This window comes from Anomaloglossus baeobatrachus, chromosome 11 (genome assembly GCF_048569485.1).
Source record: "Anomaloglossus baeobatrachus isolate aAnoBae1 chromosome 11, aAnoBae1.hap1, whole genome shotgun sequence".
Lineage (NCBI taxonomy): Eukaryota > Metazoa > Chordata > Amphibia > Anura > Aromobatidae > Anomaloglossus > Anomaloglossus baeobatrachus.
Window position 1 is genome coordinate 161,490,673 of NC_134363.1, and position 19,260 is coordinate 161,509,932.

At 41.2% G+C, this 19,260-nt stretch overlaps 2 protein-coding genes across 3 annotated transcripts in view; one reads left to right on the forward strand and one right to left on the reverse strand.

Annotated features, from left to right (window-relative positions):
* LOC142255968 (tyrosine-protein phosphatase non-receptor type 11-like) overlaps positions 1-2,208 on the forward strand; it is a 125,905-nt gene extending 123,697 nt beyond the window's left edge. For both annotated transcript variants that reach the window (XM_075327435.1, XM_075327436.1), the window contains exon 16: positions 1,869-2,208. The gene's annotated coding sequence lies outside the window, so the exon portion shown is untranslated. The remainder of the gene's footprint in view (positions 1-1,868) is intronic.
* Positions 2,209-6,169: 3,961 nt separating this feature from the next.
* Positions 6,170-18,551, reverse strand: RNF223 (ring finger protein 223). The gene is made up of 2 exons (XM_075329359.1): positions 18,427-18,551; positions 6,170-9,386 (listed from the first exon to the last, which is right to left on the reverse strand). Exon 2 carries the CDS (start codon positions 9,376-9,378, stop codon positions 8,722-8,724), a length of 657 nt encoding a protein of 218 aa, XP_075185474.1. The 5' UTR covers positions 9,379-9,386; positions 18,427-18,551; the 3' UTR covers positions 6,170-8,721.
* Between the last annotated feature and the right edge of the window lie 709 nt (positions 18,552-19,260).

Sequence of the window (19,260 nt, forward strand, 5' to 3'; positions counted from 1 at the left end):
TGTTGCAGAGCATTTTGCGTGTGTGCTGGCAGAGCAATGTGTGTGTGTTGCAGAGCATTTTGCGTGTGTGCTAACAGAGCATTGTGTGTGTGCGTGTGCCACTGCATGTGAGTACCTGTGTGTACCGGTGATACTGTCTGCTGAGCTGTGTATCTAATCCTATCCTGTGAGATACTGTCTGCTGAGCCGTGTATCTAATCCTATCCTGTGTGATACTGTCTGCTGAGCTGTGTATCTAATCCTATCCTGTGAGATACTGTCTGCTGAGCCGTGTATCTAATCCTATCCTGTGTGATACTGTCTGCTGAGCCGTGTATCTAATCCTATCCTGTGTGATACTGTCTGCTGAGCCATGTATCTAATCCTATCCCGTGTGATACTCCTGCTGTCCTTGGTGACACCTTAGACATTTCTGGTCACCAACAAAATGGCTGTGCACTGTCCCTACATGTCATTCTCTCATCTGTTGTAAACACTCAGATTAGGAAGGGGGAGGCCTGCTATCACACACAGGAGAACAGACTCCGCCCACTTTTACTGCAGGCTGTAATCTGAGCTTTTTATACAGTAGGATTTCAGAAGCTGCTCCCCCTAGTGTTTAACAGTGGAAAATATCAAACCTTTTAATTTTTTTTTTAGCTTTTGCACAATTAAAAACAAATAATAATATTTAAACAAAACATTTAAACATTATTACTTTACATTTTTTCAGTTGTTGAATTTTTTTTTTTTTTTTTTGACGATACCTTCCCTATAATGGACATGGGGATCACACACAAAAAAATATCCATTCTTGCTGCTCTCATTGGCGCCGTTCCTCTGCTTATAGAATGAGACGTTGTTCTTGCACTCTGATGGAATTGTGAATACTATGGATGATAGCGACTGCTGATTGCCTGCAGTGGTCACTCATTCTATTTTTTTTATCTGGATATCGCTGAGGGTCACACAAGGCTGAGCGGTGTTGATCCAGGAGGTAATTATAGTTAAGGGGTTGTCCAGTAGCTGACAACTTTTATCTATTACCGAATGTGTATAGGCCCCTTAATCACAGTTTTGGGTGGAACCAGACAATGTGTATGGGGGTGTCCAAACTTTTCCTCATTGGAAGACGCTAATGGAAAGACTTATGCAATAGGGTGTAATCTGTGAAAAAAATCGGTAATACTCACCTGGTAGGTGAAGTGAGGATTTCAACCCTTCATCTTCTGTTTGCCATCTCTCTTCTGTTGGCAGTGTGGATTTCAACTCTTCATCTCCTGCTTGTCCTCTTCACGCCTTGTGCATCTTGTCCATCGGCAGCCAGCGTGGATTTTAACCCTTCGTCTCCTGTTAGCTAGAACTTTAACTCATTGACAGATAACTGGGGGAGAAGGATCTTGCAGCTGCTTGTGCCCGCCACCTCCTTGAAAGCAAATGACTGCTCAGCCGGTTGGGCACGTCTATAGGAATTGGGATAAGTAATTGTTATATGGAAAAGCTACTGTAATTATTCAGACAAAAATTAAAAGGGGCATTCCTTTTTAAAGCGATGGCTTTTCTTTAGTCCTTTAATATACTTTTGGGATCCCACCCACCTTAAGAATCCCCTTTTACACTGTGTGTCTGCACAGGACATTAAAAATTGCTGCTGACTCCATTCGTTTGGCTTTTGCACCGCTCCGATGCATTCTAAGGTGGGCAGGAGTCTGGTCCTGTGCAGGGTGAAAAAAAAAACAAAAAACAAAATAAGTGCACGGTGCTACATTGTCTGCATTCTTGAGGTCAATGATGGTTGGACCCCCCCATGTAACCCAGAGGTATAGCGTTATGTTTGTTTAGCCTCTTATTAAAGCTCATCTGATCTTGCGCTTTGTCTTCTCTTGCAGGACTGCACTTTTGTCTCCGTTTCCCTGGCCATGGCTGTCTGGAGTCGTCCTCCGTTCTGCGGTTCGCCCCTGCCTCGCCCCTGTGCCGGCTCCAGACGGAGGTACACAAGTGACCGACAGACACGTGAGCGCGGTGCACTTGTGGGGGAGAGCACATGCACAGTAACTTATTATGACCGAACAATCGTTTTTTTTTTTTGTTTTTTTTTTCTTGCCTCAGTGTTTTGTTTATTTAAGTGCCTACGAGATGCCACTGAGTTTTAGATATTTTTATTTGTCAACTTTTTGTTTTACTCTTTGTTTTGTAAAAATGTACAATAAAATGTTCGTCCTATTAAAATACGCTGTCCGTCTTTAGTCTCCGCTAAGTGCGAGGGTTCGGTCTGTGCCCGCACCCCACCCATCAAAACTGCACGGCTTCACTTTAAAGGGAGTGTCCTAAATTGAGGAAAGTTCTATTAGTAAGTTATGCCATTTAGTTTGATCTCTTGGGGGTCATTTTTTTCTACTTCATTTGGGACTAATTTTTTTTGCAATTTTGTTTTGATAAAAAATGTTGCACCATTTGCCTACTATGGCCTCTGTATTGCACGGTCTAGTGCTGGCAGCAAAATGAGTTAACTGAGAATCTATTAGTGAGCTCGTAACAGTCTCCTGGAGAGTTTGTAAGTGTTTTCGGTCTTTTTTTGAGCAACTCTAAGCTGATTTATGACCACATCAAAGTTGATTAGCTTTTACAGGTGCAAAAAAATCAAAAATGATTTGTAGCCCTAATTGCTTAAGTGTCGTCAAAGGTGGACAACGTTCACCCAAAGCCTCCATTTTACTGTCCCCCCAACCAGATGATCTTGCATTGTCTAGGCCTGCTGTTTCCTGATCACTGCGTCCTTGATAGCGAGGACTTGGTCAAATGAATCAGACCAGGAGAACCAGAACAGGCGGAAATTATAGCAATATTGACACATACTTTGTGTTTCTGAAGGATGTGCGTAAAGGGTATCCATGAAAGAATCCAAAGCAATTATCAAAACGGATCCCCAATTTGGTGCCGGTTAAAACTGATCTGCCATCGTACTGGGCTGCCGTATGTGAAGGTTGCAAAATGGGGGAATGGGTCCACTTTAAAGGCTATGGTCACCCTTGATATTTTAAAAAGTTTACTTTGTTTAGTGGATTCCTTTTTAGTGAGTACAATGGCATTGTTTTGTTTTCAGATGCCCCAATATGCTGTTTTCAGCCTGATTCTCTTATGGGGGCATCTCTCCTAGTAATTCCGGGTGGATGTGGTGACATCTGTATACCTAGATGTTGTCTTCCCTTATTTTCATATATCCAGCACAGCTTCTATCCTGCTCTTTTTGTGTCCATGTGCTTTTCTCCTTTTCTACAGCTTGTTTTCTCTGCCCTCTCTGAAATGCTTTCTTCCCTCTCCACTGCAGATCTGTGTTCATCCCTCTGCGTCCTTGAACTCAGAGATGACAGATCTATGAACAGGAGCTCTGAAATGTAACATTTTTGTACAAGATAAATGATTTGGGTTCTATGCACACATTGCTTTTTTTTTCCTGCCAAAACATGCACGCAAAAAGCAACGTGTGCACATAGCCTTAGACATCCTGCAGCAGCAAAATGGTAGAAGTCTTGCAATAGAAACTATTTAGACAGTTGCTTAACTTTGCATTTAGGAAGCAACTAAACAATAAAAAGGAAATCTGTGCCACTATGTACATGGCCTTCCACCGCTCCATGCTTTCTGGGATAGGAGGACTTTGTGCCTTTTTGCCCCCTTTGCTGTTGGGTCATTCCCTCACAGTGGCTGAAAATAGAGATGGAAGGCACTCACCAGGTCTGCTCAATAAAAAAAGTTGTTTTATTAGACCATCAGGTCAGGGGGAAAGGCGTGGGGGAGGTGGGAACACACAATCCGTGGGACGACGGCCGTTTCGCGTCTTTACAACCGACGCTTTCACGAGTCCATACAAAATTTTCCCCCTGACCTGATGGTCGAATAAAACAACTTTTTTATTGAGCAGACCTGGTGAGTGCCTTCCGTCTCTATTTTCATGAACTGTGTGGATTGTTATCAACTGCTCTATGGATTTACTGCCATATAGTGCGATTAAAAGTCTGGATCAAGTGGATTAAGCGGTGAGCTTGCTGAATAGTGCCGAGTGGTTCCTTCTTCCTTTCTGGATTCCCTCACAGTGGGTTTCAGCTTCTATTGCAATAAGAGATGCCATTAACCTGGGTCGGGCCCCATTTCTCCAGGGCCCCATAGCAGACACTGTTTATGTTCATAAAGGCAGACAATGAAGAAATTAGGAAGAAATATTTTATTAAACAGTTTTCTTGGAAAAATACATAGTCGTAAACAAAATACTGAGAAACCATGATAATGGTGGAAAATGAGGTGTATGTAAAACGCTAACGTCTGACACTTTCCACCGTTTTTGTGTCCCGTATGCGGTGAATAGTCAGCCATCTCCTTAGGCCATTAGTGCTTCTCCCAATTTGCTCTCAAACATGAAGAATATCACATTTCATCGAGCCAGTGCAAAAAATACAGGTGATAGAAAATAGTCGATAATGCGTAGGAGGCCACCTAAAATCATCCGTGCTCCCACCCTACTTTATAGCAGCCACTAAGCAATGGGGGTCTCCAGTCCAGTGAAACTAAACTGAGCAGATGTCTGGTTACTTTAATCACTTCTACAAAGGGGCAGTACTCTATATTGCCCTGGTGTCCAGGGGGAGGGTTGTGGAATAATTACCCCTGAGATGCTATGAAAGCTTTTTGTAGGCAGATTCTAAACAGTGTGAACCCCGCGCCCTGGAGCTTAGAGGGACCCAAAAGGTCCTCCTGGCCCATAAGAAAGGGAAACCCTATTGATGGATGTCTACCGTGTTGGTAATTTGGGGAGGGGGGGCACATTGTGACCTATGACTTGTTGCACCACCAGTATGTCCCACTATTAGGACTTGCATGAATAATCTAAAATGTTCTGTTGCTTCCTGGAGTGATTCATTTCCCACGACAGAGGAATTCCATTTACCCATTGATATCAATTGGCTCTTTATCTAATCCATGGACGTGATGAGAGCTACTTTGTTGCCATTCTGTACTTCTGCATATTTGGGACTTTCTCTAATTATCCCAATATATCCTAAAATAACTTTCTAAACCGAACAGTCCCTTTTTTAAAGCGGCTTTTTGACTTATCAGAAATATGCATTATATTTTACTTGGTATTAATGCCGCTGTTCTCCTGAATTCGGCGATGTTTTTCTTTTGTTCCTACGCCTATCCGTTCCTGAGATATGGCCCTTCTTTTATCCTATATGTAAATCTAGTCTTTAGCCAAGTGGGCAGATTTCAGAGTTTATTAGAACTCCCACTTGGCTACTAAGACTAGATTTACATACAGGGAAGAAGGGGCCATATCTCAGGAATGGAGAGGCGTAGGAGCAAAAGAAAAACATCGCCGGATTCAGGAGAACAGCGGGATTTACACCGGGTTTCAAAATTACTTATGGCAAGTGACAGGTCCTCTTTAAAATACTGTTTTAAACAATATATAAACTCAAACCTACTTTACCATCAAACATTTTCACCTCTTAAAGCTGTGACCTTTTTAAAGAGGACCTTTTTGACTTTATTCAGAAATATGCATTATATTTTACCTGGTAATGTAAATGCCGCTGTTCTCCTGAATTCGGCTTCTTCTTCCCTGTACATAAATCCAGTCTTTTAGCCAAGAGGGCAGTCTTCAGTGTTAAGTAGAACTCCCACTTGGCTACTAAGACTAGATTTACGTACAGGTAAGAAAGAATAGGCAGTTTCTCAGGAAAGGAGAGGCGCAGGAACAAAAGAAAAACATCGCCGGATTCAGGAGAACAGCAGCATTTACACCAGGTAAAAAAAAATAATGCATCTGTTCTCCTGAATCCGGCGATGTTTTTCTTTCTTTCCTGTGCCTCTGTGCCTGAGATATGACCCCTTCTTCCCTGTACATAAATCTAGTCTTTAGCCAAGTGAGCAAAGTCCTCAAAGTTGAGGAGCACTCCCACTTGGTTAATAAGACTGGATTTACGTACAGAGAACAGGCCATTTCTCTCGAACGGAGAGGCACAGTAACGAAAGAAAAACAGCACCCGATTCAGGAGAACAGCGGCATGTTCAACATGTAAAATAGAATGCCGCCGTTCTCCTGAATTTCGCAATACTTTTCTTTTGTTCCTGCGCCTCTCTGTGCCTGAGATATGACCCCTTCTTCCCTGTACATAAATCTAGTCTTTTAGCCAAGTGGGCAGAGTCCTCAGAGTTAAGGAGCACTCCCTTTTGGCTAATACTAAATTTACATACCGGGAAGAAGAGGCCGTTTCTCAGGAACAGAGAGGCGCAGGAACAAAAGAAAAACCTCACCGGATTCAGGAGAACGGCGGCATTTACACTGGGTAATAAAATAACATTTTTATGGCAAGTGACAGGTCCTCTTTAAAATACTCTTTTAAACAATATATAAACTCAATCTTTCTTTACCATCGAACATTTTCACTTCTTAGAGCTGTGACCTCTAGTTTAAAGCCAGATATCCCTCATGTCGGCCCCTTAATGTGCTTGATAGCAGTAAATGCTTGTTTACAGGTCCATTATGTCTCATTCAGCATCGCTGTGGAACCTGGCATTTTAGAAGCATAAAAATCCAATTCCTTTCTTTAATGATTTTCTTCTATTTAACCGATTTAGGTTGTTATTTGTAGCTAATAAAATCCAACTGGGCCCCTCTCTGCTCTATACCAACCTCGTACTCCGGCCTTTAAATCCTAAATGTGTCGTAATTTAATCTCCGGCATTGGGGAAATTTAGTTTCACGGGATTAGTCTGCGGATACTGATGGTAGAAAATGGCAAAGGCTAAATAAGATTACTGAACGCTTTATAAAAGGTTATTGGTAGGTACGGTAACTCTCATCCTTTATAGTGCAGGCCAATAGATTTAGAGTACATTTTACAATATGTAGCAAAAATAAGTAATATCTTTCTAAATGGCCTAACTCCTGAGTCCTAGCAAGTAGTCTATCATGGAATCTGTATCCTGGGTTGTTGGCTAACCTTTCTGAATTCTCATTTCAGCTCTTTAAAGGGAGTCTGGTAGCACAAAACTGTTCAAACGAAGCACAGGTGCTCGGCGCACCCGGACATGGTCACTCATCTCAGTGCACCTTGAGTCCTACTTATTTTCCATCTATTGCTGGCTCCTTTTAAAGCCAGAGCTGTCAATCAAAGAAAAAAAGGACTGAGATTGGTGGAATTAAACTGTTTAGCCATTCCAAGGGTCCACCAAACGCCTGTGGTTGAACAGTCAGACTCTATTTTAAGGTGACTATACCTTTTTGGCTAGCTATTCCTTCTGACCGCCACCAGACACTTTGCATGAGCTCAGCTATTGGAAGAGCAGAATAAAGGCCCCTGTACACATTAGACTAATATCAGATGACCGTGCCTCTCTTGATGGGATAGGTACAGTCCAATGTGTATGGAGGGCCCTGACAGATTGTTGCCGAGGAGTTAAGGATCCGGCATGCCTGACTTTATTCTCTACAGATATGCTGCTGCCAGATATGTCTGGCATTGGCTTTCCCTTAGAGAACATAGATGCTTTGCCAGTTTAGCGCTATTGTGTATGGGAGAGTGTTGTGAGATTGCTACCGGCTTAATGATCATTTGTCAAACACTTATCTAAAATGTAGGCAGCAGAAGGGTGTGTGACTGCAACTATGCAATTTGCATACGGCCACTTGCCTACTAGACGTGCATGACCTCATTCAATTTAAGTCTAGTCGGAATGTGGACGAAACTGTGCATACATTTGCATACATGCGTCCACTTGCTACTAGACGAGCATGGTCTTGCTCAATTCAAGTTTAGTCGTAATGTGGATGGAAGTATGCAAATAACATGACTGCCTACTTCCCACATCGGAGAATTCTGATAGCTCGCACACTGAGGTTTCACAAGTCTGCAGCCAGATAGTCACAACCCTTTTAAAGCTTTTTCCAGCTAATCTACCCTGACAAGGATCTAATTTTTTTGGATTCTAAAAACCTGATCTCTTTCCTGCTGTCAAAAGGGAGTCGGTGCACCTCCATATACCTTAATGTTCGCCCAGCCAAAAAGCAGTGGGTTCTGCCTACGTTGATCTGGTTTTTAGGATCAGCTTCCTTGATATTGGCCAAAATTTGAAAGAGCTAACTACCATCCACCTGACGTTCACAAGGATTATATGAACACTTCTGTGTATTCCTTGTGGGGAAGTATCGATGTATAGGACAACTTCCACCAGGTTGTTCATGCCGTCCATCAACTTTGAACATGGCTGATCAATGGCTAACATAAAAAAGTTAATCATCACCATAGCGCAATAAGATTTGATCTACACCATGGATATACTGTAGACAATTTAAATGCTATTTCATTTTCTTATTAAATATAGTAGAAACTATGATGCGTTTCCTTTCTGAACACTGATAAACCATCCTTCGCGTGTGGCATAGATTGGGTCTTGAGTCAGTGCATTGCCTTCAAGTAATACTGATTTCCGGATGTTTGAAGGTACAACCCAACGTTCGTGTATCAACAGCCCACGGTCACGTCTAGTGCCTATGACCGTTCTCAAACTTCTTTAGAAGTTCTACCTCTGTTTTTCCCCCAAAGGAGATCACAAATAGGCCCTGATGTCTTCTGTTTGTTCTTATCCTGGTCCAATAATGTCATGAACACAGTACTGAAACTAGAGTCTGCAGAAGAGGCTCAAATTTTCACCCATATCGGTCTTTACAGGAGTGTAGTCCTTCTAGTGTCCCTCCCATGAGCTTTTTGTTACGAGAATATTAGAGTGGGGCACCTTGGTGGGTGTGGGTTCGGAGGTACAACGTAGGTTTCCAGTCTTCAGGATACACTGAACCGGCCACAAAAGAATGCAGAACAGTATGATCACCATGAAAGCAATGAGCAAGAGTCTTTTCCAGTCACTGCACCCACAAAAGAATCGATGGAGTCCATTACGTGGTATTGGTGTTGGCGGTTCCTCTTTTTTGGTCAACCCAATGTCAACGCAAATGCAGGTGTCCGTTTGATTAGAATCGGACTGTGGCTCCTGCTTATAGCAAAGCTTGGTCCCTTCAATCCAAACTGGCTCTTCATGTTGTAAATGGGGAGGTAGGTTAGACAGCAGTTCTTTGCTTGTTTGTAGGGCCGGGACACCCTGTTGTGGGATTTCGGTGGGTTGTCGACAGAAGGGGCACATGACCTTGTCATGTTGAGTGTCTGTTGGTAATGCGGCCACCAATCTTGCCACGCACTCCAGGCAGAAAGTGTGAGAACACTGCAGAACCTTGGGAGTCTTGAATATGTTATCGTAGCTGGTGAAACAGATGGAGCACTCGGGTCTACTGTCCACGTTTTCCTCTGGCTCCATCTGAGTATGCCAAACTTCTGGAACGGTATCCATGGCTGGACCTGGTAAGACAAAGAGGACCATGTAAAAGACATTAATTGGTAGCACAACTACCTCAACACATTGGCTCAAATTCATTAATAATGTCATTTTTGGGGTATCATCCAATGGCCATCCCCCACCACAAAAAAATGTACACTAGTCGTATATTCTTGTTTGTAATTTACAGTGCCATAATTTGTGGATTTGGTCTCATGGCCTTACCCTGTCCCCTGAGAGTTGGTGGGGAAAAAACGTCAAGCCATCCAAATTTTTGTACGATTTTGAATTGCAAAAAAAATTTTCACCTTTTTTTTTTTTTTTAATAAACTGGAGCCATTATATATTTACTAACATTTCACTGAAGTACAGATTTACCAGTATTTCCATGGGCCACAATATCTGGATATACCAATATATGAAAGAACCCTGTTTTTTGTTGTAATATTACAAAGGGTTGCCATAATTGGGAAAAGTTTTTGTATTTTCCTCCAAGGAAACCACGCCACTTTTGCACAAAGAATAGGGTTGAATGGGGCAGAGCCACAATTCGAAGTATAGCCCATAAGCAAGGCTGGTGCTATAAGGAAAGGGGGGGGGAACCAATTCACTTCCCCAGTGAAAAATGTCAAGCTGGCCATACCATTACAGCCCTAATCTGAGGGACCCCTCGACTCGCCTATTCCCAGCAGGAGATGTCTGGAGGGAGCAAAAGGATCGCAGGTGTTGATTTTTCTTTGCTTGCAGGGGAGATACTGCCACCAGATGATTGGAAACTGCTTACTCTCCTCTTCTTAAGAGCACATGCATGCTCACTGAAACTGAGAGTGCATCTCTATGGGGGTATAGGAGAAGCTAACGTTCACCTGACATCTAATCTCTATGGTCAACCTCAGATATATGATGTACAGCTAGATAAGCCTACCAGTTTCTGCCTCCACACATGCATGCTCACTGAAATTGAGAGTGCATCTCTATGGGGGTATAGAGAAACAAATGTTCACCTGACTTCTATCTAATCTCCATGGCCAGTCTCCGATATACAACATACAGTCTAGATAAACCTACCAGTTCCTGCCTCCCGACATGCATGCTCACTGAAACTGAGAGTGCATCTCTATGGGGGATTAGGAGATGTTCACCTGACATCCCTCTTCTCTATGGGCAGCCTCAGATATGCAATGTATGGTCTAGCTAAACCTACCAGTTCCTGCCGCTGCGTCTCACTGTTGTAGATGTTGAGATATCTTCCCTGAGCTGCTCCTTACCTTTTATAAAGAATGGTTGCTCCAGATATAAATTTTGGGGGAATTTCCTACTAAAGATTTTTGGAAAATGTGTAACCTAATGTAGTGTTACACGCCCCGAAGACCAAATATAGAAGCTGTAAAATGCAATGTCATGATTGCCGGTGAATTGACATCCAGGTATTTTCCCAGCAACTGATTTCCTTGAATTTGTAATCTCCTTGTATTACAATAGAAATATCACGGCTGGGTGGGTAAGTGTAATAAGCTATATTAGTTTATAGAGTTGTTGTTTTTTATTTGGTTTTGTTTAGTATTTCTTTTTGTGATATACGCTGGTGTTGTTGGTGGTGCTGGTGCTGTTGGTGGTGCTGGTGCTGTTGGTGGTGCTGTTGGTGCTGGTGGTGGTGGTGGTGGTGGTGCTGTTGGTGGTGCTGGTGCTCTTGGTGGTGCTGGTGGTGGTGGTGCTGTTGGTGTTTGTTTTTTGTATGGTGTTAGTCAATCTGTGACATCTAGTTAAAATTTGCACCATTTTCTCAAACAAGAATGTGTAATATTTCTATGTTAGTGTAATATTTATTGTTAAACCTTAGCTTGTGTTATCCTTTTACATCTGCCATTATTTTATTGTGCTTTTTATACGAGCTATATAATAGACCGTGTGTCTCCTTGCAGGATATCCAGCGAGCTCTGAATAAGCTGTTTTTATAGTGTTTGTGACTATTAATCTGTCTTTATTTTAGCATGTGCCTGGAGGTTAGATGAGTATTACCAGGATGGAAGGTATTGAATATGATTTCTTACTGGGCACTGTACCTCCATAGGGCAAGAGTCGGGGTGGGAAGGGTTTCACTATTAATTGTTCTATTACCCAAGTACCTATTCTAGATTGTATTGCTTCACATGGGAAGAGAGAGACAACAACCCCTAGTCTTATGCTTAACACCAATTGTAAGGTGACTCGAGACCCCCGTTATTAGTGGGGTTTACATCACTGAGACACGCAGTGATCAGCTAACTAAAACTATTAGTACCCCTGTCACCAGTTTTTGCTATACAAATGGCATAAGTTACTAAATATGTCTTAGTCCTGATGAGATTGGTGTACTTACTTTGGAAATTCATGTCGGAAAGGCTATATAATCCTGATATTAAACTTAACATTGAGCCCAGCTAAAGAGTGAAGGGCTTATGAGGCATAAAGTATTCAGTCTCCACCCAACCAGATTGATGGCTGCAGCTTGTACTGAGCAGCATGAGATCTCTGCAGGGAGGTGGGACCCTGAGGAGCTGTCAAATAGTCTAGGTAGGTGTATATTCAGGAGCAGGGATGAGGGTCACTGAGGAACTACAAATCATCTAGGTGGGTGTAGATTGAATAGCAGGGAAGGGGACATTGAGGAACTGTCAATTGGGCCAGGTGGGTCATGACTGATGGCTGCATAATAATGCTCAAATTTTAACTCTTAAGTATGAAATCTTTGTAGTAGTGTGTGTGCAGTGTGGATTATGACATATGATTAGTTAATGGGGTTTGCGTCGTTATCCTAAACCATAATGCATTAATTTGCCCAGGATTTGGAAGCACTAACCAATACGGGTACATTGTATATCCAGGAAGTCGGTGGGTCTTGAAATACCTAGCGCCCTAAGCATAACTCGCATTACTATGTTGCAATATATACTGGGAAACCATGACCGATCTATGCAAAAACAAAGAATCAGTATTCCAGAAGTGTGCACCTCGTTGGTCTGGTATAACACATGTATCTAGGTGCATTGCACTGTCATTAACACCGGCATAACTTAGACATGAATGTGCAATGAGTCTTCATCGGGATGACAGCCCTGGCTTATTAATGCGGTGAGTTTCTTACATAAGCATTAATTGGATTCCTGAATATAGGCATGTGGAAGCGTGTGCCGGCGCACTCATCTGATCGCTCATTATTGTGTCTGTGCTCTGCGTCTCTCAACACAACCTCATCATGATGGGCAGGGGGAGAGGAGCATGCTGCAGGTCAGATGGTGACCTCAGAACCTGATGACAAAGGGGCATTCACGTCCCCACAGGGAGAGAACGCATTCTCCTGTTCAGAACGATGAACGGAGCCCTGAGGGTCCACAATATCTAACTCTTCTGGGCCTCTGTCTGCAAATATCAGTGGAAATGGTCTTGGACCAGAGGCGGCACTATGCCTGGTGCTGAGGTTGTGATTGCGCTGTCTCTTGCTCTCTGTCTCTTGCTCTCTGTCTCTTGCTCTCTGTCTCTTGCTCTCTGTCTCTTGCTCTCTGTCTCTTGCTCTCTGTCTCTTGCTCTCTGTCTCTTGCTCTCTGTCCATGAAATGTTATCCCCTCACACAGAGACCCTAATGTGTCGGCCATTTAGTAGTTTTCAGCATGGTACATGCCTCTGTGTAGTGTAAAATCTGCAGAGTGTTTTCAGTCCTCAGTCACATTACCGCTCTTTATTAACCCTTTGCGCACAATGGATTACTGGTGAGATCTCTGGTAATGGGTGCATTTGATGGCATATTTCATGCAATAGTTGTAGTGTGAATTTTCTAATGAATGATTTACAGTATATGCTCAGGACTGGATGTGAAGTGATTTAGAATATGATAGATCAAATGGAAAACAAAATGATTTCTTTTGAGCCCCCCCATATGTGTCCTGTGTGCTGGCCATCATGGGGTGCCTACGAGCCCCTCTGCCTTGCACGGTGGGGTTGGGGATGCAGATTAGGTTCACTCTGGTCAGTATTATGGGTTCTGACTGAGCTGATGATAATTAAATGTCCTCTTATAATTAGTTACTATTAAATTGGTTGTTTTTGCCTTTCTCTATATATTTGCAAACCAGTTGAATGCCACCCGGTCCGCAATGGAAACTGGTAGACTTCCCGTCTAAACTGGTTCTGAAATATTCATTCCACGGCCACAAAAGCTGATGGTAGCTGATAGTATGTGTACGTTTGTCGAGTTTTATTGTAATGGAGGCCATGGTTAAAGTGAAGGCTGTTTGTAGGGTTAACCCTATGTGGTAAGACACGAAACCTAAACCTCAGGGGAAAAATAAAGACCATGAGCTTAGAAAGGAAACAAAATGTCAATTGATGATCTATTCTGACTTGTCAGGAAAAAAAATGTTCAAAAAGTCAAAAAGTGCATTCCCTTTTAAGATTACGCTATGATGCGGCCTGTCAAACTCTGATAACCCTATATAAAAACCTGGTTGCTATGCAGTGTTTGCATAGCAACCAATCATTCTGAATCTCGTTGTTAAGTTCTGTGTGATCATCAGTGAAAGGCCGAACAGAGACGTCCGCCAAATATTGTCAGAGTACGGCCAGAGGCTTATGAAGGCTGTTCAGTTTGGGTCCGGAGCCTTGCGGCCATTCTGGACATTATGGTCCTTAATCGGACCATGTTTCACTGAGATCCCTCATCTCGTCCTGTGGTTATTTAATCAGATTTTTTTTTTTCTAATAATATGTCTGCATTACTAGAAATGTTATGCAAGCCAATTAAAAAGATCCAAATTAAAAACACAAGGGTTGCTCTGTAGTTGACCTGGAACCCTCCCGCGCTATTAAGTTAATTGCTCTTTTGACTATATATAAACAATCCAGATCAGTCCGGACCTGACCATCCCTTCTCCGACGCTCCTGCTCGAACACGCAGTGATTATAGACACGGTGTATCAGGTGTTACGTGACTGTGCTCCTGCTCTGAAGGCCGGGTCCTGCCCAGTCCACACCATCCGCTCAACACACACCTCATCCACCAAAGCACACCTCACAACATGTCATATTAACATGGAGGGATCATTGTCTATAGGTGCACTAAAAAGTCTATAGGCCGGTATACTGCTCAGTTAAAAAGTCCATAGGCTGGTGCACCACTCAGGAAAAAGGCTATAGGCCAGTACACCACTCAGGAAAACTGCTAAAGGCTGGTACATCACTCACGAAAAAGTCTATAGGCCAGTACACTGCTCCCCTAAAAAGTCTATAGGCCGGTACACTGCTCTGCCAACAAGTCTATAGGCCGGTACACTGCTCTGCCAACAAGTCTATAGGCCGGTACACTGCTCTGCCAAAACGTCTATAGGCTGGTTCCCCACTCAGCAAAAGTGTCTATAGGCCGGTACACTACTCAGTAAGAAGTCTACAGGCCGGTACACTACTCAGTAAGAAGACTACAGGCCGGTACACCGCTCCGGAAAAAGTCTATAGGACAGTACCCCCGCTCTGCAAAAAAAAAGTCTATAGGCCGGTACACCGCTCAAGAAAAAGTCTATGGGCTGGTACACTGCTCATGAAAGTCTATAGGATGGAACATCACTCAGGATAAAGTCTAATAAGCCCGTACCCCACTCTGCAAAAAAGGCTATAGGCCAGTACACTGCTCAGGAAAAAAGACTATAGGCCAGAACACCGCTCAGGAAAAGGCTATAGGCCAGCACACCACTGACGAAAAAGGCTATAGGCCGGTACATCACTCAGGAAAAGATCCATAGGCTGGAACATTGCTCAGAGAAAATTCTATAGGCCGGTATACCACTAAGGAAAAGATCTATAGGCCGGTAAACCACTCAGGAAAAAGACTATAGGCCGGTACACTACTGACTAAAAAGGCTATAGGCCGGCACACCGCTCTGCAAACTTCTATAGGACTGTACACCGCTCAGGAAAAAGGCTATAGGCCGGTACACCACTCAGGAAAATCTATAGGCCGGTAAACCACTCAGCAAAACAGCTTTTTTGGGAAATCAGTGGAGGTCTCAGTATCCCGAAAATCAATGATCCATAGAATGTAGAACATGTATCAAAAGTTAGTGTACCTCTTTCAGACCTTAAATGAGTGCTGATCAACTATATACAAGACAATTGGTACTTTTTTTTTTTTTTAAAAAAAAAACATTTATTTAAGGGTCCATTTTATGCAGGCACAAATAATATAGGAACAGAACGATTGTTAATACCATCATAATACAGTACACTGTCTGTTGCACATCCTCTTTTGTGGGGTGATGTGCTGCCGAAAACGATATTCATAAATAATCTAATCAGCCGCCTAACAAGCACGATCAACGGCACATATAAATTGGAAGATGATTTGGATCATTTTCCATTTTTCTATTTCATTCTAGAAAAGGAAAAATTAAATTTTTCCGGATTTGGGCACCATTGACTCTAATAGGTTTCATTGGGATTCTGTTATGGCGACCTTCATTTTAGCAGTATGTTTAGTCTGGGTTTTTTTTTATGGTATTTATGTTGCATATTCCCTATATTTATATGTTGTATATAAAATATCTGTACGAGGCCAATTAAATAAATTTGGGCCGATCAATAAAACGCCCAGCTTGATGCACAACTTATTGGCGTTGCAACTTTAAAAGGCTTCTCGTTTAACCGTATCAAGCGCATTCCTAGAGAACAAAAACAAGGCAGATTTTATTACAATCTCATCTATATTTATACGGAGCACCACACCTCAGATAAAACTTCACACACACCCCAGAAATAAAGCAAGCATCTCCTATGAACTGTGGAAAACAGGATCAGTTCAACATTCCCATAGGGCAGGAGGTGAGTTAAGCCGTATACAAAGCACAAATGTCAACTAGCAGAATACACAAACTGTGAGTAACTTCTGTAGTGGAAGAATGACTAAGAAATACATAGATCTGTCATCTCTGAAAATCTGCACTAACTGTTGTCCCGCCATTCCTGGTGTATGAAGCACGCATTCAATCATGACGTCATAATAATGCAGGTACCGGATCCCGGCAAAGCAATATTCATACACGGATGATCTAGGGTACTCCAGGACCCCCCACCCCCATACAATGAAATCTGCAATGTCTGATTTTAACTGAAGATTTTACCGTAAGGATGGGATCACACAAGCGTATTGCAACCGATGCGAGATACTAATGACACTCGGCTCAAACTCTGCTACAAGCGTGATTCAAGTGTCCATCACTGTGATCCGATTCTCTTATGTGAGAATCAGAAGATGGAGAGATTAATTTCTTAATGTTCTCCATTGCGTGCCTCTGCGTATACCGAACTGCACTCTGACGACGGTAGAGCGCAGTCTGATGTTTTCACTCATCCATAGACTTGTATGGGTGTGAGTGATGCGAAACTGCCAGTCGCAGCATGGTACTGTTTTTGTGGGGTTTTTTTGTTTTTTTTTGGGGGGGGGGTTTGTTTTGCTCATGCTGAATCGGCATGACAAAAAAAATTGCATATCTGCCCTGCCTCATCGAATAGCATTGGTACGAGCGCAACATGAGATTTTCTTGCATTGTACTCGTCTGATTTAAACGCTAATCTCAACGAGCCCTAAAACCGCTTTACATAAGTGTTTTGGGATTTATTTTTTTTGCCATTACTGCCTATATATATATATATATATATATATATATATATATATATATATATATATATATATATATATATATATATATATATATATATATATATATATATATATATATATATATATATATATATATATATATATATATATATATATATATATATTATATAATGCTCCACTATAGCTTATTGTTGTGGCATGTGAGCATCCTAACCTCAAACATTTCAGAAAATAAGATTAAAAAAAAGTAAGAAATAAGGTATAAAAAGTTATAAAAGTAGTGTGTGTGTGTGTGTGTACAAACATATACAACATTCAACATGTTATCCCAATATTTTTGAATACTTCAAAATTGTGTGTCTATATAGGTGTGTGTGTGTGTGTATGTATGGGACTTTATGTATAGAGATATATATATATATATATATATATTATATATATATATATATATATAGTGTGTGTGTGTGTATATGTAGATGTATAGAGATATAGATAGATATCTAGAGATATATATATATATATATATATATATATATATATATATATATATATATATATATATATATATATATATATATATATATATATATGTGTATATATATATATATATAGCGAGAGAGAGGTGTGTGTGTGTGTGTGTGTGTGTGTATATATATAATATATAATGTGTATAGAATATATATAATGTGCATATACTGTATAATATATACAGTGTATGTGTATATATATAATATATATTATGTGTGTATGTGATATATACACAAACAAAAGAACGATCCAAAGTACTATAGCAGGGCATATCATATTGTAAAACAAATAGGTAAATAACCCACCACAGGCATAATTCAACAAAAAACAGAGAATTGTGGTTTAAGGGATAACAATAAATATTTTATTAGCTGGCTATATATATATATATATATATATATATATATATATATATATATATATATATATATATATATATATATATATATATATATATATATTATATTATATTATATTATATTATATTATATTATATTATATTAGCGTGTATATATACATACGCCCATATGTGTGTATGTATACACACACTAGCTATTTTCTTGAATATTTCAAAATATTACATCTAAAATACATGCTGCAATATTAGGTATTTTTTCGAGGCTTACTATTTGTTTTATGTATGTGTATACATAATACAAAAGAAAAAGAAAAACAAAAGGCACAAAGTAGGTTTCAGATTACCGTACTTACGTTACAGATGTAGCAGAGCTGAACCTGTCTTGTCCCAACTCCTCCATCCAAGTCTCCAAATTTCAGATAATGTACATTTACCCTCAATTCCACATATACAGTGATACTTTATAATATGAAGATTTGCTCCCAGTGATGATCTCGGTCCTGCTACTTTTCTAAAATGTTTCTTTTCAACTTACCAGAAGTTTTGTCCAGGTGCTGAAGTGTTTTATATTCCTACAAGTGGATGTCTGTACAGCCAGGCTGCATGCACTTTGCTGGTTTCTCGTCCCACTCCCTCCCAGTTCTGGTCATTCAGCAGTGTGCAGGTTGCACTGCACTAGTAACTCCTCCAATGTCAGGTGCTTATGTAGCTTCATAGAGCAAGGTGAGTCAGGGAGGGTGTTCCTCTCATACCTATTACACTGGATGGAAGCTCAGACTGGATTTCGAAGAAGCTGGAGTTCCTTATTGGAGGAGAGATGTTGTTTGTGTAGTTTTGTATGTTAATGAGCACCCGTGTAGTTCTTATGGAGCAGCCGAAAACAAAGGCGATGTTTGTTCTTCTCGTCACAGGTGTAAGCTGTACTGTTACGTGAATATTTTTGCATATTCATTGGAACCTAGTTCATCAGTATGCAGATATTGGAACTCCTTAAGGCTGCGCCAAATAATTCAAAACCGTTCAGGAAAAAAGTAAACAACTTCCTGGGCGCACAGGGTCGGTCCAAGTTTATTTCCACCTTTTCCACATTTTCCAGGAGAGAAAAGCACTATGTGCATCAAGTCTTTTTCTTATTCTCTGAATTTTAGTACTTTGTGTTTTGAATGTGGTGCTCACAAAAGTTCACGAGGAGTGTGGTGGTCGTCACAAAGTTCACAAGGAGTGTGGTGGACCTCAGAAAGTTCACGCGTTTGGTGGTCCTCAAAGTTCACGTGAGGAGTGTGGTGGTCATCAAAGTTCATGAGTCTGGTGGTATTTACAAATCTCACATGAGTGTGGTGGTCCTCAGTTACAAAGTTCACATGAGGAG

What these genes read in the sequence shown, in the direction of transcription:
- RNF223 (XM_075329359.1), bottom strand. Translation starts at nt 9,378, where the DNA reads ATGGATACCGTTCCAGAAGTTTGGCATACTCAGATGGAGCCAGAGGAA.